Source organism: Salvia splendens, chromosome 11 (genome assembly GCF_004379255.2).
Source record: "Salvia splendens isolate huo1 chromosome 11, SspV2, whole genome shotgun sequence".
Lineage (NCBI taxonomy): Eukaryota > Viridiplantae > Streptophyta > Magnoliopsida > Lamiales > Lamiaceae > Salvia > Salvia splendens.
The window spans coordinates 12,634,557-12,656,616 of NC_056042.1; the positions used below are offsets into that span (position 1 = coordinate 12,634,557).

The 22,060-nt window shown below is 38.5% G+C and overlaps 3 protein-coding genes, 2 long non-coding RNA genes and 1 other non-coding gene across 7 annotated transcripts; 3 read left to right on the forward strand and 3 right to left on the reverse strand.

Annotated features, from left to right (window-relative positions):
• The first annotated feature begins 1,343 nt into the window (after window positions 1-1,343).
• Window positions 1,344-1,415, forward strand: TRNAM-CAU. The gene has a single exon. It is a non-coding gene; the product is annotated as a tRNA-Met (tRNA).
• Window positions 1,416-4,460: 3,045 nt separating this feature from the next.
• Window positions 4,461-6,596, reverse strand: LOC121754446 (subtilisin-like protease). Its single transcript, XM_042149806.1, has one exon. The coding sequence runs from the start codon at window positions 6,594-6,596 to the stop codon at window positions 4,461-4,463; it is 2,136 nt and encodes a 711-aa protein (XP_042005740.1).
• Window positions 6,597-10,281: 3,685 nt separating this feature from the next.
• LOC121754205 lies at window positions 10,282-14,622 on the reverse strand. Of its 2 annotated transcripts, XR_006040562.1 has the most exons (4): window positions 12,312-14,622; window positions 12,164-12,238; window positions 11,017-11,080; window positions 10,282-10,547 (listed from the first exon to the last, which is right to left on the reverse strand). It is a non-coding gene; the product is annotated as an uncharacterized LOC121754205 (long non-coding RNA). The 2 variants fall into 2 exon arrangements; XR_006040561.1 differs by having other exon boundaries at window positions 12,164-14,622.
• Window positions 11,191-14,558, forward strand: LOC121754204. The gene is made up of 2 exons (XR_006040560.1): window positions 11,191-12,036; window positions 12,111-14,558. It is a non-coding gene; the product is annotated as an uncharacterized LOC121754204 (long non-coding RNA).
• Window positions 14,623-16,119: 1,497 nt separating the features above from the next.
• LOC121754223 (PGR5-like protein 1B, chloroplastic) lies at window positions 16,120-19,995 on the forward strand. Its single transcript, XM_042149600.1, has 11 exons — window positions 16,120-16,308; window positions 16,495-16,610; window positions 17,081-17,177; window positions 17,298-17,398; window positions 17,598-17,654; window positions 18,954-19,030; window positions 19,143-19,194; window positions 19,283-19,308; window positions 19,386-19,483; window positions 19,575-19,653; window positions 19,813-19,995. Exons 1-8 carry the CDS (start codon window positions 16,173-16,175, stop codon window positions 19,286-19,288), a joined length of 642 nt encoding a protein of 213 aa, XP_042005534.1. The 5' UTR covers window positions 16,120-16,172; the 3' UTR covers window positions 19,289-19,308; window positions 19,386-19,483; window positions 19,575-19,653; window positions 19,813-19,995.
• A 1,199-nt stretch (window positions 19,996-21,194) lies between these two features.
• Window positions 21,195-21,821, reverse strand: LOC121754447. The gene has a single exon (XM_042149807.1). The coding sequence runs from the start codon at window positions 21,819-21,821 to the stop codon at window positions 21,195-21,197; it is 627 nt and encodes a 208-aa protein (XP_042005741.1).
• Between the last annotated feature and the right edge of the window lie 239 nt (window positions 21,822-22,060).

Consider the following 22,060-nt stretch of genomic DNA (forward strand, 5'->3'; position numbering starts at 1 on the left):
TCTGCATACCATTCTCTTCGTCTTCGAAAGAGCTTCGCGATGGTACCTCGCACATCTCAATCGGAGTTCCGTGGAGAAAAAAAGATATGGACATTCTACAAACGTCGCGCAATGCTGTCAAGTGATGAATTTAAGCGAAAATTCAAAGAAGGAAATAAACTATTATATTTTGATGCCAAATCTTTTCCTTAACCTATGGAGCACAAAATTTCCATCTCTCCTACTACTTGGAGGACGCTTAAGTTTACACTTAGTTTTTGCTATTTGTCTATGAGTAGCTAAACTGTAAGAATTTTTGGGATGTGTTAGTAACTTTTATTGGTTTATATAATTCCAGTTTTTGGTAACCGTTTTGTTCATTACTTGCTTCTATTCTAACTATTGGATAATTGCTTCATGTTTGAATGACACATTCTATGATGATCTATTGACGCGCAACATAATCGTGAGAGGAGGTTTGTATGTTAGAAGAGGTTAGCCTTTAAACAGTACATTAGGAGTCTTAAGAGCTTTTAGGAGTTAAAAATCTAGGATTGACGCCCCTAGTGTCTGTGATCTAATTTGTGCCGCATGAGCAATATTTATGTGACTCGTTCTAATTAAGTATGGACTATGCTCGGTACCATAACTGTGTTTTGTGTAAACCATAATTGTGAAAGCTCTATCATTGGAATTCCACTTTTTTCCTGATTTACTTTGGCTATTTGCATGCTTTCTTTCTTTTATTTGTTTTATTTATTTCTAGTTAATTAAACCCAAATCTCTTGTTTCTCTAGATAGTATATGGCGCTTAGTACATGATAGCCAGTTGCAATTATATTCCCTATGTTAGATATCCCGATACTGATATTTAGATATACTATTTCTGTCTTGTATACTTGCAACTAGCCGTAGTCCTAGAAAATAGTGCATCAATTACCATTTACAGTAAAAGTTAATCAGGACTCCTATTCGCGGACGAACTAAAATGAAACGGGACTCTTACTCACGGACGGACGGAGTAACATCCATACCACTAATTTTGTTTAAAATATATTTTATTTCATCTTTTTTGCATTCAATTACAAAAATATACTTCCTCCTTTCTATAGAAATAGACTAATTAGGAATTATACGAGATTTAATATGTAGTTTAAAGTAAAAGACATGGAATAAAAGTAGTTGAAATAATGCAGTGGATGGTAGAGCCCACAAAAGATGAAGTAAAGAAAAGGAAAAATTGTTTCCATAAATGGATATGAATTATTTCAATGGAGCGGACGAAAAATGGAAATTTAGCTTATTTCTATTGGACGGAGGTAGTAATAGTTCCCATTATTGATAACACATTCTATAAATATCAAATCAGAGTGGCGCAGCGGAAGCGTGGTGGGCCCATAACCCACAGGTCCCAGGATCGAAACCTGGCTCTGATAGAGTTGCTTACGTACCACTATCTTTTGACACAATAAATCAGAGTTGAGGGGCTGACAATATTTAGTATTTCATTTTCTCAACTCAAATTTAATATTTTTATTTTTTTTATTCAATTTGAAAAATTTTATGGTTCCTATTATTGATAACACATTTTACATCTACCAAATCAGAGTAAAGCGGTGGCCAAATCAGAGTTGAGGGGTGGCCGCGTAGTGGGCCCGTAACCCACGAGTCCATTTTCTCAACTCAAATTTAATATTTTCATCTTTTTGGATTCAATTTAAAAAATGTAATTGTTCCTATTATTGATAACACATTTTACATATATCAGATTAGAATGGCGCAGCGAAAACGTGGTGGGCCCATAACCCAGAGGTTAGCTTTTATTAATAGATCTAATATTTTTTAATTGTTGAGCTTTTGTAAAAGTTTCCCATCAATTTTATCTCTCTTTGAGTGATTTCAATGCGTATGTTTCGGCGATACATATTTATATAGAATTTTTTTCTAGAAACATAGAAATACGTACTATGCATTTTTTATATGCAACTGAAACATATTTTTTACTACCTTCGTTCTAGAAAGTTTGTCACTTATTTCCATTTAATCTATCCCACAAAGTTTGTCATATTTCACTTTGTTATTTATGATAGTGGACCTCACATTGTTCTAATTTAATCCCACTCAATTTTTATTAAAAAACTAATACTCCATTTTTCGATTAAGTAATGTTTCCATTTTCTAATTTGCAACATCAGCAATTTAAAGTGTTACTTACTTTTTACCATATTATGTAGTAAACCCCACACTCCATTAAATTCTTACGTTCACATACCACTCCCCTTATCCACCATTTAGAGAACCATTTTGCTATTTTAGGTTGTCCACGATTTAAATAACCATTTACTAGTTTTTACACTTTTGGTATACGGACTCCACATTCCACTAACTTTTTACACTTACAATCCATTATAAAATTAATATTAAAAATCATTCTCACATTCCACTTATTTTTTCCTTACTTTTCTTCACAAAGTCAAGCAATTTATTAGAACTCGTACCGAGTCAAAATAGCTCTATAAATAGTGGACAAATGGAGTATTATAAAACTAATACTCCCCCCGTCCCAGCTAAGACTACACATTTCTAGGTCAACATGAGATTTTAGGAGTTATTGGTTAATATGTTTAATTGTAGAGAGAAAATGTAGGTGTAAGTATTAAAATAGAGAGAGAAAGAAAGATGAATATTCTAATATGAGCGGGAAAAAGTGGTTGGGTATATTAATTGGAGAGAGAAATTTTACAAAAAAAGAAATTGGTCATCTTAGTTGGGACAAACTAAAAAGGAAAACGTGTCATCTTAAGTGGGACAAAATGATTAATATATAAAAGTGATAACTAAATTCACATAACTTTTTCCACCACTTCCCTTCATATTTCTTAAAATTCATGTCAAGTCAAACATGGACTTTAAATGGAGGATAATGGGAGTATATAGTAGTAGGACTCACGTTCCACTAGCTTTTTCAACCCAATTTCCATTATAATACTCCCTCTGTCCAAAAAATATTGTCCAAGATCGACTTGACACGAGTTTTAAGAAATGTGAAGAAAAGTGAGTTGAAAAAGTTAGTGGACTGAGGGTCCCCGGCCACATTTATATACTCCCTCTGTCGGTGAAATGTTGTCTAATTTTGTCATTTCGGTCCGCCTGTGAAATGTTTGTCCACTTTGCTTTTTTCCCATTTTCGGTAAATGGAGCTCACTTTTCACTAACTCATTACACTCACAATCATTTTAAAACTTATGTATAAATGTGGAACCCACATTCCACAAACTTTTTCTGCTCACTATTCTTCGCATTTCTTAAAACCCATACCCAAACATGGATAACATTTCGCGGACGGAGGGAGTATTAGCTATATTGCGTCCCATAAAAATATGGGCAATGGATATGACACGAGAATTAAGACAAAATTGGTAAAGTAAGAGAGATGATCAGAAAAGTAAGGTAAAGTAAGAGATAGGAGGAGAATGGTAGTTAAAGTAGTGTTAATGGATAGTCAGACCTACATTATTAAATTGATATAATTTTTCATAAATGGAATGCACATATTTTTGTGGGACAGACGAAAATGGAAAGTGCACATATTTTTATGGGACGCAAGGAGTATAATAGAATGTGGGCGTAAAGAGTTAGTGGAAAGTGGGGTCCATTTACCAAAAATAGAAATAAATAAAGTGGACAACTTTTCATGAACGAATCAAAATGAAAAAACTGAATAACATTTCACGGACAGAGGAAGTATTTCTTAAAGCTCGTATAAGTTTAAAACATGCTAAACTTTGTGAGACAGAGGGAGTAATATTTAAGGAAGCAAGACACATAGCATCAGGCCAACATGTGTAGTATTCCTCTTGCCTAGTTCAAGTAGTTAAAGCACTCCCCATCCAATCTTAGCATAATGTTAGTAGTTCAAATTGCTCAACTGGATTTGGTTGTTTATAAGTTTGCTTTTCAGTCCTAAGTTAGTTAGATCCCACGTTCAAGTTTCATAACTCAGAGGCGTTTGTACCAACTGAACCCCAACTTAGCCAAGTATATAACACCCAACACTTCCATTCTCTTGAAGTTTCAACTTTAAAGTATTATCATCTGAAGATATTTAGAATCATTTCAATGTTCGTCTAATGTAGTGTTGAAGTTAAAAAGCAAAGCTCAGAAAATAAAATAAAAAACATATGTTGACTGCCTATTTAGGAAAATATACGTAGTTCAGTTCGGTTTCTTAGATAAAGTAGTGTCAAGATATATTCTAGAATTGAGTTTGTGAGATTATTTTAATTTTAGGGGGTTAACTATGACTAATTATCTCATGATTATCCATCTAAAATTGAATCATGAGACTGAATTTTATGAACCAAACACACTACATATTTAATCTCGAAATACAATATTCCAAATTGAGCACATCTGCTGTATGCAATATATAGGTTCAAATGTTTCACCCATAAGTTTTATTATTAAATAGCGAATAGTAATCATCCAAACATAACTGCAACCGGGCTTCTAACAGAATGCTTGCCCGAGCTCCATTTAATCTCTCCTTGAACTACTTTGCTCTCCGCTCCGTCACCACCCGACCGGCTAAACCTCACACTATACCCCAATTTCTGCCCCACCTTCTCGAACCGAAGCGCAGCCGGTTCGACCTTCACATCCACCCCGGCCGGAGCAGCCACGCTCACTTTGTACTCAGAGTTCGCTTCCCCAACGTTGGTAACAGTTCTCGTATAATTCTGCGGCGCTGATCCAATTAGCCTTATCGAGAACGACGGATAGTTCAGCTGCGCCTCCGGGATGCCCGTCTCCTTCTTGCAGTCCACTCTCCGATGCACCACGGTCCCCACTTGCGCGTTGCTTAGATTCAAGCCGCACAAGTAAGGAATGTAGTCCTCTGGCTTGAGGTCGTAGACGAGGCCGGGATCATTGGCCTTGGTGGGGTTGACATGCCCTGCCCCCGTGGCAAACACGTCCGCGGGCAGAAGCCTCTGGTCGTTCATTGGCATCCCCCCGCGGTTGACCTGGTCGGCGGTGGTCATGATGGCAGACTTTATGGCCGCCGGGGACCAGTCTGGGTGCGCGCTCTTCAGGAGCGCCACCACCCCGCTGAGGTGCGGGCACGACATTGACGTCCCCGAGATCATGTTGAAGCCGGACTTTGCTGTCGCGTTGTCGGCGGCCGTGTACCAGGCCGCAAGGATGTTGTTCCCGGGCCCCGTGATGTCGGGTTTCAGGATTCCCGGGCTTGAAATGCTGGGCCCTCGTGATGAGAAGTATGTTATCACGGGGGCCTCGATTGTGCTGCCGTTGATTAGGGTTCCTTTGTGAATGATTTTGGCTTTGGGGCTTTTGGTGGATTTGAGATATGCTTTCAATTTGGTTGCGTCTGAGTAGCTAATGTGTGATGTGGGTAGAACATGCGCTTCTGCGGAGGTTGTGTTGCCCTGAGCTATTGAATTTATGAGTATCATGCCGGCGCCGCCGGCGTTCTTTACCGCCGCCCCCTTTCCGGTTCTTGTGATAATCCCTAATTCACACACCACTATCTTTCCTTTCACATTGAGATTCCTCAATTGATTTTCCTCGCAAATTGCTGGATCCTCGTAAACGATTTCGTGTTTCGTTGTGGGGGCGAAGCCGTGCGCCGATTCTCCGGTTAATTCCTCGCCGTTGCCGAGGACGACGATGGCGGTGAGTTTCCGGTCCATTGTCGAGGCGCCGACAGTGAGGATCCACGGGGCCTCGTTCGAGAGGGTCCGCGGGTCCGGGCCGCTGTTCCCGGCCGAGCAGACCACGGAGATCCCCTTCTCCATGGCCCTGAACGCACCGAGGGCGATGCTGTCGCTGTAGAAGAGGGTGGACCCCCCTCCCAACGACAGCGACAGAACATCGACGCCGTCCTCGATGGCGGCCTCGATTCCCGCCATGATGTCGCTCTCGGCGCACCCAGCGCGGCTGCACACCTTGTACATGGCGATATGTGCCAGGGGCGCAATGCCGGCGGCCGTGCCGTTGGCGTTGCCGAAGATGGCGGCGCCAGGCACGAAGTTGCCTCCGGCCGTACCGGAGGTGTGCGTGCCGTGGCCTTGCTCATCGGTCGGCGAGGAGCTCCTCGCCCCGATCAGCTTGTTGTTGCACCCTCCCTTGGGGCCGAACTCGCACTTGCCCTTCCATTTCGCGGGCGGGGGCGGGACCCCCTTGTCGTGGAACGAGGGGTGGCCCGGGGTGATCCCGGTGTCGAGCAACCCGATTATAACGCCTTTCCCGTAGTTGGAGTGATTCCAAAATCCTACATTTTGGTTGAGGCCTAAGAAATTGGGCGAGTGGGTGGTGTGGAGCTCATACACTCGCTCGGGCCGAGCGGAGATGAACCCTTTGACGCCGCGAAGCGCTTCTAGGTCGTCGGCCGATAGCTTCGCGGCGAAACCCGTGAGCACGTTGGTGTAACGGTGCAAGACGCGCGGTGCAACATCGGTCGCGAAAAATGAGTCGAGATCGTCGAGTTGAAGTGACTCGACGTGGACGATGTATGTTTGTAAGGTGTTTTTGTTGGCGTTTATAAGTTGGTTAAAATAGAGTATGCAAATCAGAGCTACAAACCAACCAAACGCCATTGCTAAATGTGCTTTTTTTTTCTTTGTTTGTCGTGTGATGCTTTATAAGTACTAGCAAATTCATAAATTTGTGATGGGGAATGTACATTGATGCTAAATTGCCGAAATATGGGTTTTAAATATTATGATTGCATAACAAATGATGAATTAATCATTTAGGTTGTGAAGAAGATCTCATTTCGCATTTTTGTTCGATGCAATAAGTTATTTTCCATAGATAGATTATATAAAAGTCAAATACGCGCGTATGACTTTTATGATTGTGCAAATTCACGCAAAAATAATTAATACGCATTATTGCTTATTTCTACAAATATGAATACATAACGGATGCTATTAAAGGGAAAAAAAGGTACTCACCCTCCCATTTTAATAGGCAATTTTCTCTTGTTTCAATGTTCTATTTTAATAGATTAGTATCTGAAATAAAAATTCAATACATAATCAAACTTCACTAATTACTTAAATAAGGTTAGAAGAAGAGAGATGATGTGTACAATTGAAGCAATAATAGCATTTGGAATGCTTTTTGTTTTTCGACGATATGGAATGATATTTGTTAAACTTGAGTGTAAATGTTAGAATGTAAATTGGATTGTCATGTTTTTGTAAGTAATAATTAGTAATGGATTCTGAAGTTTTAACTGTAGACTTTAGTTAATTAAGAAACCTGCAATTGTATATAATTGTTCCTGACAATGGTGTTGTGATAATTAATCCAAATTCACTTTGACTATAATAAGATTTGGCCAAGGCGATAGTACAATATAGAGTAAAGGCCAAAATTGGTCCTGAACATATAGTCATTTTACGATTTTGGTCCTAAACATTATCTTTTGGATTTTTTGGTCCTGCACATATGGACATTTGATCATTTTGGTCCTCCGTCAATATTTCCGTTAAAAACTAACGGTCAACATTATTTTTTGGATTTTTTGGTCCTGCACATATGGACATTTGATCATTTTGGTCCTGCACATATGGAATTTTGATCATTTTGGTCCTCCGTCAACATTTTCGTTAAAAACTAACGGTCAACGGCCGATTTTTGACTAAAACAATGGGTTGGGTCGGGTCGTGTTTGGGTCGGGTTTGGGTTATACGTTAAGAAAAAAATAATATTTTCTTAAAATCTAAGCATAATATTTTCGTTAAAATCTAAGCATAATATTCTTAAAAAATTAATTAATATTTTTTAATTAATAAAATTAAAGTATAGTATTTTTTAATTAATTTTTTCATGAATTTGAAGAAAATATTATGCTTAGATTTTATTAAAAATAATTTTTTAATTATTTAATTTTATTATATAGATTTAATATTAATATACTTTAATTTTATTATTTTGATTAAAAAATAATTATTTTAATTTGGTAATTTTTTATTTTATTGTGTAATATCATGTTTAAATCGTATAATAACATCATGTTTTAGTCGTTATAATATTTTTAATCAACAAAAATAACTAAAAATTAAAGTTTTATAATTTTTTAATTAATAAAAAATAATTATTTTTTTTCTTAACGTGTAACCCAAACCCGACCCAAACACGACCCGACCCAACCCATTTAGTCAAAAATCGGCCGTTGACCGTTAGTTTTTAACGAAAATGTTGACGGAGGACCAAAATGATCAAAATTCCATATGTGCAGGACCAAAATGATCAAATATCCATATGTGCAGGACCAAAAAATCCAAAAGATAATGTTGACCGTTAGTTTTTAACGAAAATGTTGACGGGGACCAAAATGATCAAATTTCCATATGTGCAGGACCAAAATGATCAAATGTCCATATGTGCAGGACCAAAAAATCCAAAAGATAATGTTTAGGACCAAAATCGTAAAATGGCTATATGTTCAGGACCAATTTTGGCCTTTACTCTACAATATATAATATGGAAAATTTGAATCATACGTATCAAAATCGAGCATACAATTAAGGAAAAAATGAATTGACTACCATTTCGATCGTGGATAAATTCATCCAAAAAATTGAACCTACAATTTAATATAAGCTTATATTGGAATATTACAAGCAGCCACTACAGAAGTAATATTGCACTGCCTTTTCAAATCCGAAATTACAAGTATTCCGGGTTTCCTTTTATTTGTTTAATTCAAATCCTGCGCTTAAGATAGAAACATCCATTAATTAATTAATGTCTGTTATGGACTTAATTAATTAACATATTTTATTCTCCTAGAGTGGACTTAGCAAGAAACTCTTATTTATTATTCATAGAGTAATTAAACTCCAACTAGCTAGGTTCCGAATAATAAAACCTCGTTTCGAGCTCCTCTTGTGGATGTTATCAAACGAGACTCTTCTCGCGCACGATTCAACATAATAGCAATCCTAGCACCGCTAGACAATGATCACCACTACCCAATATACCTGGATCGTTGGGTGACGAAAAACCAGCACTTTTGGTAAGTCAAAGTAGTAGATACTCAATATCGTATGCTCAATGCTAATGTACATTGATTAAGAAATTAATTATCAAGACCTCGTCTTTCAGTAGATAGCATAAAGACTCGTCTTGCTGTTAGATCCATTCAGTGCTATACCACACCAACGTCATCATATTTCAATAAGGCTTGGAAACAATCGGACTGACATTGCAACCTTTCACGATAGATAGTCTAGGTCTATCTGGGTTGTGAAATTCTTATTTTTCTTTGTTCAGAACTGACCGCGTACCTTAAATTGAGCGCAGCCCACAACCGGTCTACTAGAACAAAGACTTAGACTTATGTTACGTTCGCTTATACATTTAAATATGCAATAAACATCCATTAAATGTAAAACATAACAACATTATGACAAAAATAATCTGTTGCTTTCATTGAAAAATAATTATTAGAGTTTTACGGTCGGCTTTTGCGTCTCCCACTTCATCACTATCCATCTTTGGCAATTTAGTAATTTATTCGGGAATTAATTAATCAAGCTCCAACTAGACTCTTAAATTAATTCCAACTTCTCATAATTAAATCTCGGCCCAATTGATTACAACCTTGGCCCATACCATTTAATTTCTCAACTCATTTCTTCCATTCACCAAACATCGGCCACTTCTCAATTTAATTAAATGGAACTAGTCCAAATAATTAAGTAGTAATATTCCATCACTCCATAATTCATTTAGGCCCAAACTATAATTAAATTGTAGTCCATCAACAATTAATCAAGCCCATCCTTCATGCTACAAAATTTTCGCCCCAAACTCAAATAATTCTCAGCCCAGATCATGAATTACTTACTGGCCCAATTCTTTAATTTCAGATCATGTGTAGGATTAAATCTTTTGGCCCAACTAAAAATTAGTAGTGGCCCAACAAAAAAATGAACAAGGACCCAATATACTCCTTTCTCCACCCGTCGGTATTTCTGCTCCAAATCACCTTCATGCTTCCCAAATGAAATCCCTAATTTAGGAAATCAGTGGCGCCTACTCCCTCTCTCACGCCTCCTCCGGCGAAAACGACCCCGCTCCGTGTCCCCGGAGCTCGCCGCTCCGCCTCCTCTCTCAATTTCCCCTTCTCGACTCATTCTCAATTTTGATTCTGGAATCCTAGATCGAAGACTTCGAGAGGCAGCATGTCACGACCGCCCTTTAGGGTTAATAAATATGGGCGATCGTGATTAAGAGGATTTAATAAAAAGACGAAAAGGACTAGGGTTTCAATAACGAGTTTGGACAACAGACAATATTCAAGGAAAATGACCAAGAGTTGACATTATCCAACAAAATCTCGAGTATTCAATATCCAACAATTTAAGTTTGCAAGCCCAATAAATAATGAGTGCAACCAATGTCACAGCGGAAACGACCAAGAGAAAGGGTGACGTCATGTGTGAAGACACGACGACACCCATAATTCAAAAACAACAGTTCATTTACCAATCTACTTGCTCAACACCACCGTACTCTCGTCGCCGCTCAACCTGCACATAAGGAAAACACATGCAGGGCTGAGTACTATAAAAATACTCAATGGGCTCATGCCGAAAACATTTTCAATAAAGAGTAATTTATCATGCCATTCACAAGTAACCATCGGGGTTTAGCTTTAGAAATGCCCGAGGCACTCAAAATCATTTCCATTTCAAACATCGACTGATCAGTCATTTTCCCATAGACGTTCGCCATATCTGCCAATACATGACTTGGAATGTGGCCACAAACCAAGCCACTAGACCGGCCAGCCCGTACGCTAGCACACGATCTACCATAGGTGTACACTAGCCCAAGTAGGGTTTGCGGCCCTACAAGGACCCGAATTCGATTTATATAATAATGGCATAAAGCCACATCAGATAGGCACGTAAAAATCAAATCATAGCATGATAAATACCGTTTCATTTCCATCGATAAAATATTTAGGACGTTGTCCTTATTTAAAAGGAAGCCCACCTCAATTGATTAGTTCTCTACACTTCCTTCCCTTTGGTATCTCGATTCCCTTGCGAAGTCTCACCTTTAGAATTTAAATAATACATATATCAACGTACTTTCCATTTAAATAAATAAAATGCATGCATCCTAAGCGAAGTTATTTATCTCGGTTTTCGGTTATTCGGCGGCCGCTTACACCCTTAATTCCTCCGTTAGCTCCTCGTATTTTTCTCCACGATATCGAAATAAAATCCTAAGATTTAATTAAGCAGTGATTAAATTTTCACAGATTATTCCAGGAATTAAATAAATAATTCCCTCGAGGAATTAAATTATCAGTCCAAGGATTTATTTTAACTGACCCAATTTAATTTAAGGGGTGATGAGCCCGAAAGAAGTAGGCCAAAATCACATTCCTCAAAATAAAAAAAGATAGGGAGGCCCAAGAAAAATGGCCCACCTAGCAATACTTCCTTCTTAATAAACACACGGTGCCTCCCACTCCACTTTAACAATCATCAATATATTAAGAAAGATAATTAATCTATACTAATAATTTTAGGTACAAATTAAAATCTTATGAGGCAGTTTCATGTGTACTATAAACGTAATTCCCATAATCGAATAGTTAAGTTTATTAAAATATTGATTTTAACCATTACTACTAATAAAAACAAGAAAGCAACTGACCCCATTCTCAGCTGCTATTCTTCTCTCTCTTTCTCACCTTTCTTCCCCAAAACTCCTCTCTACTGTAAATCTCAAACAAAGAACACACCCAAATCCCTCCATTTCACCAACAATCAAAATGAAGATTTCACAGACACACACACAAATTCATTTCTCTCTCTCTCTCATTTTTTTCTCACAAAATTTTAAATTCAACCAAACTTCCAAAACGCCGCTGCGGGTCGCTGCCGCAGCTGTCGACCCCAAAATCCGGCGTAGCACCGCGCTACTGTTGAAGCCACCGCAGCCGTCGTCGCTGCTCCGGCAGCCCCGATTCCACCCCGAAACAGCCCCGTTTTCCCATTAAAGGTTCGTTCTTGGTTTAGTTATGTCCGGTTCTTAATTCGGTTGCTTCGATTTACTCGATTAGAGATCTATTTCAGATTTCATAAGATGCACAAGAATGGAATAGGAATGGGGTGTAAGAAGTGTATACCTTTGTTGCCAAGAGTTGCAGGAAAACAATTTGAGGGACTCTCGGCTCTCACTTACTCTAACTATTTCCTTTCAACTGAAATTTCAAGAATTTATGTTATGGAATCAAAATATGGAGGTTCCTATTCATGTGATTGAAGAAAAATTACCTTTGTGGAAGAAAGAAAAATACGGCAGAATGGATGTTGAATTCACAGGGTGCCTCTTCTTTTTCTTTTGTTTTGGAGGAACGAGGAAACTGCATTGTGCAGTTGAAGCAAATATACGGAGTTGACATATTTTGGTTGGAGGTTTTTCAGGGATGTGGAGATGTTGGTGAAACCGTGTGATATTGGAGGTGAAAAGATTTGAAGTAAAATTGGGCTGCAAAATAGAATTAGGAAGAATTGGTTTTGGGCTTCAAAAATAACTTCATTTAATTTTAACAATTGGGCTAGATATGGTAGCCCAATTATTGGATTTAATTTCACATACTTGTAAACAAAATTTCTATTTTTCCCATTAGCGATACTCATCGCACACATCGATTTCTTAACCAACACAATTCGACTAATTTCTAGCTCTCATAACAAATTATCAATTATTCAAAAACATCTCATTTCACCCATATCAATTGCTCAAAGCAGCAACGTCACATATTCAACAAAGTTGACACAGTCAAAATTCCAATTCAAAATTAGGTCACGAAAATTATCGAACAACAATTCCACTCGACAATTAATCCATGGACTTTCGCGACATTAAAAGCATTAAATGCAAGTACTTTAGAGTTCAAAAATTAGGGTTCAAAAAAAGTGGGGCGTTACACAGCACCTCCTTCCTCCCTTCTCCGGCGAAGTCGCCGATTGAGGGGAAAGGCGTCGCCTTTCTTCCTCCGGCTCTCTCAATTTCGAATCTGTAAAAATTTTTCTAGATCGAGGAATCGGGAAGCAGCGCCTCCCTCCGTCCTCGTCTCCGGCTGTTCGACGAGCAGACCGCCGCTATCACTCGCCGTCCGCCGCTCCTCTGCGTCGCCGGCTCTCCGTCACTGCTGCCAGCGCCCTGCATCAGCTCTCGGCGTCTAGCCTTCCGCCGAGCTCTCCCTCCGGCAAGCAGCGCTGCTGCATGCGCTCTCCCCTGCTCCCTCCGATGAGTTCTCCGTCGTCAAACGCTCGTCGCCGGAAGGCCTAACAGCTAAGTCATCCTCCCCTCTTTCCCTTACTCGATTTCTTTGAGTTGTGGCAGTAGCTATTACTTGGAATTGGGAGTGTAATTGAGTTTTATGAAGGGTCCTGTTATTTGAATCCTAATTCTCGACACTTCACCGAAATGCGTTCTTACTTTTGTGATTTTGCTACTGAGCTTCATAAAGAAGGCAGCCTATGCTTATTTCTGTTCCAAGTTATGTGATGTAAAAGCTCTAAGCTCTTGGGCTTTAAACATGATTCTCTATAATTGCTACTGTTGTGGATATTCTATTGTGCTTCTAAGGTTCTAAGTTATTGACTATCTATTGTGGTTGATCTATATGATGCAAAATATGGTGTTGGGGTGTTGAGGTATTTACCTCTCGGTTGGTGAATCCTTGTTGTTTTCTTGCTGCCAGCTCCTCTCCTCGCTCCCCTCTCCGCTCCCTGCTGCAATTCCTTACGTTGAGGGAAATTTGTGGTGACCGAATGATGGGGAGAGAGGGTGGTGGGAGGCAGTATATAGCTTTCATTCTTGGCATCTTGTGCCTGAAATCTGTCTCCTATTTTGGGCTGTAAGGTTGGCCCCTTTTCCAGTTTGTAAGTAGGCTTCCCATGCCCATTTGGTGTATATTTTGGCATCCTAGATTGGCTGATCTCATGGCCATTTGTGGATGTATGTGCCCCTTGCAGTAGTTCTCCTCTAATGGTTTATGACTAAGCACAGTTTCTTTTGGCTCTTTATCTTCATCCCTTTTTTGGAAAGATTTGAGAGATCATGCTCCTTGTCCTTTCTTGGTCTTTGGCAGAGGAGATGCTATGTTGTACCATTTACTCTACTACTTTGGTGAAAGCTTAGGGTCATAGCCCTTTTTATTGACAACTTTTAAATCCCAATTTGTGTTAACCTTGCAGGATTTCTTTGGTGTGATGTGGCTGCCAACTTGGAACCTTGTGGGAGCATTTTGAGAGAGAGAGAGTGTAGGGAAAGGGAAAGAGATTCTCCTCTTGAAACTCTTTGGCTTCATCACTAAAATAGCTAGCTTCCAAAACTTGTTTATTAGTGTTGGTAGGATGAAAGGTGTAGTATATGTGTGTTGTCCCTTTCACACATGTAAGCATGTATTATTTGTATCTTCATATCTTGAATTTTTGTTTACTCAAGGTGTAACCACATTTCTCTAATAAAAGTATCTCCATCGTGACGGAGAAGATAGGCATTGAAGCTAAGCAGCCTAACTCTGCCATTCGTAAATGTGCTAGAGTTCAGCTTATTAAGAACGGAAAGAAGATTGCCGCCTTCGTACATAACGATGGTTGCTTAAACTACATCGAAGAAAATGACGAAGTATTGATTGCCGGATTTGGACGGAAGGGTCATGCTGTGGGAGATATTCCCGTGGTTAGATTTAAGGTGGTGAAAGTATCCGGCGTTTCCCTCCTTGCCCTTTTCAAGGAGGAGAAGGAGAAGCCTAGATCTTAAGTGATTTTGCTACTAATGTTTTTGATGAAATGCTGAATCTTGGTTTTGCTCTTCTTTTTTTTCTTTCTTCAGTTTATGTCAAACTTCTATTTCGTTACATGTAAGAGTTCATGAACAAGTATTCAGTGAATTTTGTTGGCTATTATTAGTTTCAAGTTCGATTGGATAATTCGGTGATCAGTATTTTAAGTAATTTAGATATATTCTCTAAAAAAAAATATCTCCTCTACTTTTATCCTTGAAATAATAATTTCCTTGCACTTTATTTTTTTTCCCAACGAAAATACTTAGATTATTCCATAGTCGGAAATTACCACGAGAATTTTACAACTACACGTCTTCTAAAGGAAATTAAATTACGCTAATACATTCGATTTATCTTGAAAGAAATGATCGAAATTCCGGGGTGTCATAGATAACTATGCACATGAAGGTGCACGGTTTTCCCAGAATGTTGGGCAATATAGATTGTATGCATTGGGAGTGGAAGAACTGCCCCACCGCTTGGAAATGGATGTATACGACCGACTTCAAAGGCAAGAATCCCACGATGATCCTCGAAGTTGTAGCTGACTACCAGCTATGGATTTGACATGCGTATTTTGGGGTAGCCGGGTCGACAACAACATCAACGTCCTACAGTGGTCGCCCCTGTTCAACGAGTAGTGCCTTGGCGGGGGTCCGACCATCAGTTTCGTCGCCAACGGCAACCATCATGATATGGGTTACTATTTGTACTAGAATTTTTTTCATTTGTGAAATTATTATTGCACTTTCTCCGTATTTGTGTCCAATTAATTCTGTATTTGTGAATTTATTTGGTTGGCTAGGGTGTTGACTAGCCTATTGCTGCGCTGTGGGAAGTCCTTGATAATGTAGCAGGAGGAGTTTTTCGCTAGTCTATTGCTAGCCTATGGCTAGTCCGCATCCTATTGTGGATGCTCCTTGTGGAGACAAAAAAAAGATTAAATTATTATTACTACAAAATAGAGGTAGCTTATATAAAGAAAAATTTACAAAATATAAAAAGGATTAATTTTATGGAATATATAAAAATGAAAAGGTAAAACTATTATGACGGACGAAGTGTGTATAATGAAGCCAATATTAATGATTTGAATCCATATAAATCGCACCTCCACATAAAAAAAATATGTATACACAGATTAAATGTAAGTAGCTATAAAATTAAATTCCTAATGAGAAGTTAAAAAAATAAAAATAAAAAAAGAAAGCAAAAATATTTGTGTCTTAAATTTCCCTCCACATATTTCGTTATCCAATCACATCCACCATAACCGTTATATTTCCAACTCCCAAATGCGCCAAAGCCGCATCACACCACCCTCCTTCCGCCGCAGATGGCCACCGGACTTGGTTTCCTCGCACCCAAACCCCTATTTCTAACTTCTCACTTTACAAAGCCCTCTTATATCCCCACTCGAAAGTTGTCGACTAGACGCAATTTGCTGCTCAGAGCCACCGCCGATCCATCAGGTTTGGCCTTCTGTTTCTCTCAATTCAACATCACAATTCTAAATTAGGCTCCGCTGTTTTTGCTTTGGAATCCCTAATTTTATCGCTGTTGCCGATTTCATGGCCAAAGAGGATTTGTAATTTATGGTGCGGGAACGGAATCCATGTGACGCGTTCAACTTTCATCATCTCGTTCTTCGCCATCAGGTCAGGTTGAAAACGATGAAGCTGTTGATAGCAACGTCTTGCAGTATTGCAGCCTGGATAAGAAGCAGAAAAAAACTCTAGGGGAGATGGAACAGGAATTTCTTCAAGCACTTCAGGTACTGACACAGAATCTTCATTTTGCTTCAAAATGGAGGAACATGTAGTGCGTATATATGTATGTTGGTGTCAATTATTGCAATTTTTGTGTCGTGGCTCGCAAAGTATGCCATGCTTGATATGATGCATGATTCAGTGTTTTTATACTCATTACTAGGATTTCTCTAATCAATCAAAATTATCTCAAATTCTGGAAATTATCAAGGGCTTTGGGTTATCCCATAGTTCTAATTTGTCTTAGTAAACAATGGATTAGGCTATACTAATTTTATCTATCTAGGTTAATCCTCAAAAGTAAATACTTCCTTAGTTTGACAGCCTTGAGCTAGAAGCTATTCATTGGATTAAACTTAGTAACCCTTTATTTATAACTCAATAGCTAAATTTATGATGTCTAGTTTTCTCTGCCTCGATTTTGTTTTACATTGTTATGTTTGTTGGTTAGTATAAACAGTCGTGCTTGTTGCAGGCGTTCTATTATGAGGGGAAGTCTATAATGTCAAATGAAGAATTTGATAATCTCAAGGAAGAACTAATGTGGGAAGGAAGCAGCGTTGTGATGCTAAGTAATTACTATATTTTTCATCTTTGATTGTCTTTTGTTACTTTAAACTGGGTGACTTATCAGAATTGGTGCCTCTTTACTCATGAAATGCCTTACCTTTCCTTCTGTCTTGCGCATGCAGGTGCTGATGAGCAGAGGTTTTTGGAAGCTTCAATGGCCTATGTATCCGGAACCCCACTGTTGTCCGACAAGGAGTTTGATGAACTGAAACAGAAACTTAAGGTACTTTCACTGTTACAATGTAATTTTGATCGTGTGAGAGCAATCTATTTTAAATCGAAAATTATATTTTCACAAAATCTATACCAATTACTATTTTGTTGTCGCTTTATGTTTTTATATGTGCTACAGTACTAGCCTGGTTTTTGGGTTCTTCATAGATAAACCATTTATTGATTTTCAGTTCCTTAGCATCTTGTAGGCAGATGGGAGTGAAATTGTGGTTGAAGGCCCTCGGTGCAGCCTCCGGAGTAGGAAGGTTAGTTCTATTTCCCCTTATGCATGCTTAAATATCAGGTCCATTGATGTCTTAAGTATCTGTGTTTTTCAAATCTCGTAGGACATGCAAATTTTCTATTTCTCAGCACCTGATGGGATAACATTCTGTTTTAAGCTAACCTAGGACATCACATTTTTCACTCTACATTATCAAATTTATGTTGAGCAGAACATTCATGCTGCGTGGTTGTACAGACCAATCTAGAGTATGTAACAAAACTGAAATCTGATTTCTTGATTCAGTGGTTAAGTTCTAAGCTAGACTGAGATGGTCTGCTTTACAATCTTTTGCCCATATCTCATTTTCTAAATAGGTCTCTAGAAAACCAAAAGAAAAAGAAATCATGCTATGTTAGTAGTTTGCTCTTCAGATTTCTTCGAAGCCATTCTTATCTGCAAGACAAAATTACAAATACAATCGGGAACCAATGTTGTGCCCCTCCACTGATCTCCAGGAAGAATAAGAGTAACCCTCTTTCGTGGTCAAGTTTTTCAGTACACAGTCGGCTGCTTTTATAAACTAGTAAAACAGAAATATTTGTTTTTGGTTTGTTTGTATGTATTTATGATGTGCATGAGCGGATTTGTATAGCTTTCAACTGTCAAACCTATAAGTTGCATGCTATGGGCAGTAGAATTAATGATACCAGTTGATGGAAATCCAAAAATAGAGCTGTACTATGGAGATCAAATGTCTAAAATTATACTACACGTAAAAAAGTTCTCTAACATATCCACTTTGGGGCCGTTCGGTTGCCATGTTTACTTGTGACTAAAGGCCATGTCTAATCTTATCTCTTGTTCGGCTTCCTTTCTCAATAACCTGGCCTGGACAATGTATCTTGCCCCATCACCACAATGCCAAATTACATTGTATCTTGTGATTAACTATCTCACTTTCACCACTTTCCCTATGAGTAATTTAATCCTAGACAAACCCTATTTTGACTTCTTCCATATTGTATCTCACTATCATCTAATTTATGAACCGAACACCACCTTTATGTCCATAGTTAAGTTCTCAATCTACTATAAGCATTCAAGTGTTTCTCATTTAAGTCCGATACCTTGTAATGCCTGTATTCTGGAAGAGTAAAGCAGAACTGAAAATGTGAAAGTGGGAACCATATGTGTAAACAGTATTTAGAAAATTTTATCGGAGAGTTGGTTTCCCTTTTTGTCTGTGCTTTGCACATTGATATTCATAGAAAGTTCTTAGTCATAATGTCACTTGAGTTAGAAATTATGTATCCTGTATCTGATTTTCATTCAAGTGCAGGTCTATAGCGATCTTTCTGTGGACTACCTAAAGATGTTCCTTCTGAATGTTCCGGCCGCAGTTGTTGCATTAGGACTGTAAGTGACACCACACTTGGGCAGACGGACTTCAATCAAAGCATATTTTCTTTCAGTCTCATACTGTGAGCATATCATGGCAACAAGCTTTACTCAATCCTCTTTTCTGCAGGTTTTTCTTCCTCGACGATATAACTGGCTTCGAGATCACCTATCTCTTAGAGGTGATCAAATGCCATTCCTCTGAAATGTCAGCTACTAGCAATTCTTCCTAAATTCTCATTAGGTGAATTGATTCAAATTTTGTTTCAGTTGTGAAAGATGTTTTGATCTTAGTGGTAAGTTTATCTCCTATGTTTTTTAAATCAGATAAGAAAGAGAAAATTACATTGAGCTGTCGAAATTCATATTTCAGGGAGTCTGTCCGAACTGTGGAACTGAGAACAATTCATTTTTCGGTTCCATACTATCGATTTCTAGTGGAGGCTCCACGAACAACGTCAAATGCTCCAAGTACGCTTGATATATTTAAGATATCGCCTTGTTTATCCTGCAAACTGTTTCCTTCTTTCCCCAATTATTAACATCGCTGCATTGTTATCAGTTGTGGAAGTGCACTGGTGTACGACTCCAAGACAAGTTTGATTACGTTGCCTGAGGGAGGCGAGGCATGACTTGATAAGGTACCAACCTCGAAACTACTTAGCTGTTCAGTTGATCAAGTTTGTTCATCTTCCAAAGATTGGTTAAATAAGAAGTTGGAAAAAACAGAATTGAAGAAAAAACCAATTCCATACCTGATCAGTCTTGTGGTCTGCTTATGTTTGAACAAACTGGTGCAGGATGTTGTCATACGGCTAGCAACGACACAGCCGACATTGGTGATATGAAGGTGAATAATACTACACAGGTTTCTAAAACTATGTTATTGCAGTATCCATCGTCATTTAGTATCTTGGAAAAAATAGTACTCCATATCATTGTTACACAAATGTTTCAATTCATGAAAATTTTCTTGATGAATCTTTGGACACGGATTCAATCGTAATACTTTTAAAGGTAAATTGCTAGAAAAATTATGAATTTGATTAAATTTTGGCATGTCCCACAATTTGGAAATTAGCCTTAAAAACCATGAATTTTAATATTTTTAGGGTCTAATTTTGTGAAAATGTATCTAGACACCATCATGTTTTTATCATTTTTTTAGCAAACTTAGCAAATAATTCAATTATGTCATCAATTTGAATCATGTGTTGTCAAATCAACAATATATTACAAATAGGAAATTATCTTTTTTGCCATGGAAAATTTGAGAAAAATATTAAAATTCATAGTATTTTTTGCTGCTAATTTTCATAGTTATGGGACATACTAAACTTTAATCAAAATTAAAGCTTTTTCTGATAATTTGCCATATTTTCCGATAATGATAAAAAATGGTTGAGTGTATTAATTTCAGAGACAGTTTCCAAAAACAGAAATGTGTCATCTTATTTGGGACAAATTAAAAAGGAAAGCGTATCATCTTAGATGAGACGGAAGGAGTAGTATAAAAGATAAATCCCTTGTATAATAGTATAACGAAGTATTGATGGCGATAATTTTAGTTCTTTTTAAAAGTAGTAATAAAAGTAGTTTTTGTCCTACAAAGTTAAAAGAGTAATCCGACATAAGAATTGCATCCCCATAATGGCGATAATTTTAGTTCTTATACGAGGCAGATGAGGTTACATAGCAAATTAATTTGAACAACAAAATTTTAACCAAAATGATTATTACTTGAACTGAATGTATACACATCCAAATTTTGATTCTACTTACCTTGCCCTTTTAACCTGAATACTGTATTCTTCATTTAATAACGCTAGATACGATTTTTAATTTACTTGGAATCATATCATTGATTTTTATGCAAGTATCAAACACTCAAAATTTGAAATTTTTGATTGGACTATTAGTAAAAGAGTGTTTACAAATAAATGAGCTACTATTCCAAATGAAGAATAAATAAACCCTTAGCAAAATGGAGGTAGAGTCAAGAATGGCGCAGTCCTCGTGCCGGAAGCCGTGACCGCCCTCACGTGCCCCACCATCAACACCTGCAGCGCCTCCTCCTCGTACGCCCGTCTCTCCTTCTTCTTCGCGTTCCCCACCATCGCCACCACCAGCAAACTCAGCAGGAACGCCCCCAGCGCCGCTGCAATCCGCCACTATCTTCGCCTTACTCACCTTCCCCTTCAGCGTCACCATCTCCCGCTCCCTCACCACCCCTCCCCGCCCCACACACGTTATCCCCCACTTGCTTCGTCACCACAACCTGATCCTTCTTATCCACCCCAAACCTCGCACATAACAAAATATTGCTTTTCGACTTGTTTTCAGTAAACGTTGCGTTGCTGAAATCTATCGTGATGGGACCGATGGTGGTGGTGTTGCTTCCGTGGAGAGAGTAGGCGGCTAGCGTTAAGATGGGGGAGATGAGCTCGTAGCCGGAGAGGGCGTTGTTGTCGTAGTAGAGAGAAGAGAAGTTTGATTCGATGCGTTGGCGGGTGAGGATGACTCGCTCGAGGCAAGGGCGGATGTTTATGCCTTTGTTGAGATGGAACTCTTTGATGCTTGCGCCGTATCTTTGGAGGCTGCCGCACCGGAGCCTTATCGCGTCGGCGTGTACGGAACCGGAGAGGCTTGCCGGTAGGTTGATGGTGTAGAGCTTGCCGGTCTTGAAGGAGTTGTTGGTGTATGGTTGCAATGTGTAGTGTCGGATGATGGAATCGAGGGTGGTGGAGGATTTGATCTCGAGTGAGAGTGACATAGAAAAGGAGAGGGCGATGAGAAATAAGGAGTCCATTTAAAGATGATGCTTTGTCAAGTGAGTGAAATAGGAGATTGATTAGTTCTATTTAATTGAGGTTTTGTGTTTCTTTTGATTGGTGTTTGCACCTGAATTAAGGGCTTTTTTCTACATGGATCGATGTTGTGAAGCGTGATGACTTTCTTTTCCATATGTCCTATTGTAATACTCGTTCCTTGATTATTTTTAGCATATTTAAATAGACAATCATTTCTTGATTGTTATTTGTTTCAGTG

Excerpts from the sequence above, each read along its gene's own strand:
- LOC121754446 (XM_042149806.1), bottom strand. The coding sequence starts at position 6,596 with ATGGCGTTTGGTTGGTTTGTAGCTCTGATTTGCATACTCTATTTTAAC.
- LOC121754223 (XM_042149600.1), top strand. The coding sequence starts at position 16,173 with ATGGCCACCGGACTTGGTTTCCTCGCACCCAAACCCCTATTTCTAACT. Across the intron at positions 16,611-17,080 it reads AATTTCTTCAAGCACTTCAG|GCGTTCTATTATGAGGGGAA; the intron begins GTACTGACACAG and ends TGCTTGTTGCAG. Across the intron at positions 19,031-19,142 it reads GCAGTTGTTGCATTAGGACT|GTTTTTCTTCCTCGACGATA; the intron begins GTAAGTGACACC and ends TCTTTTCTGCAG.
- LOC121754447 (XM_042149807.1), bottom strand. The coding sequence starts at position 21,821 with ATGGACTCCTTATTTCTCATCGCCCTCTCCTTTTCTATGTCACTCTCA.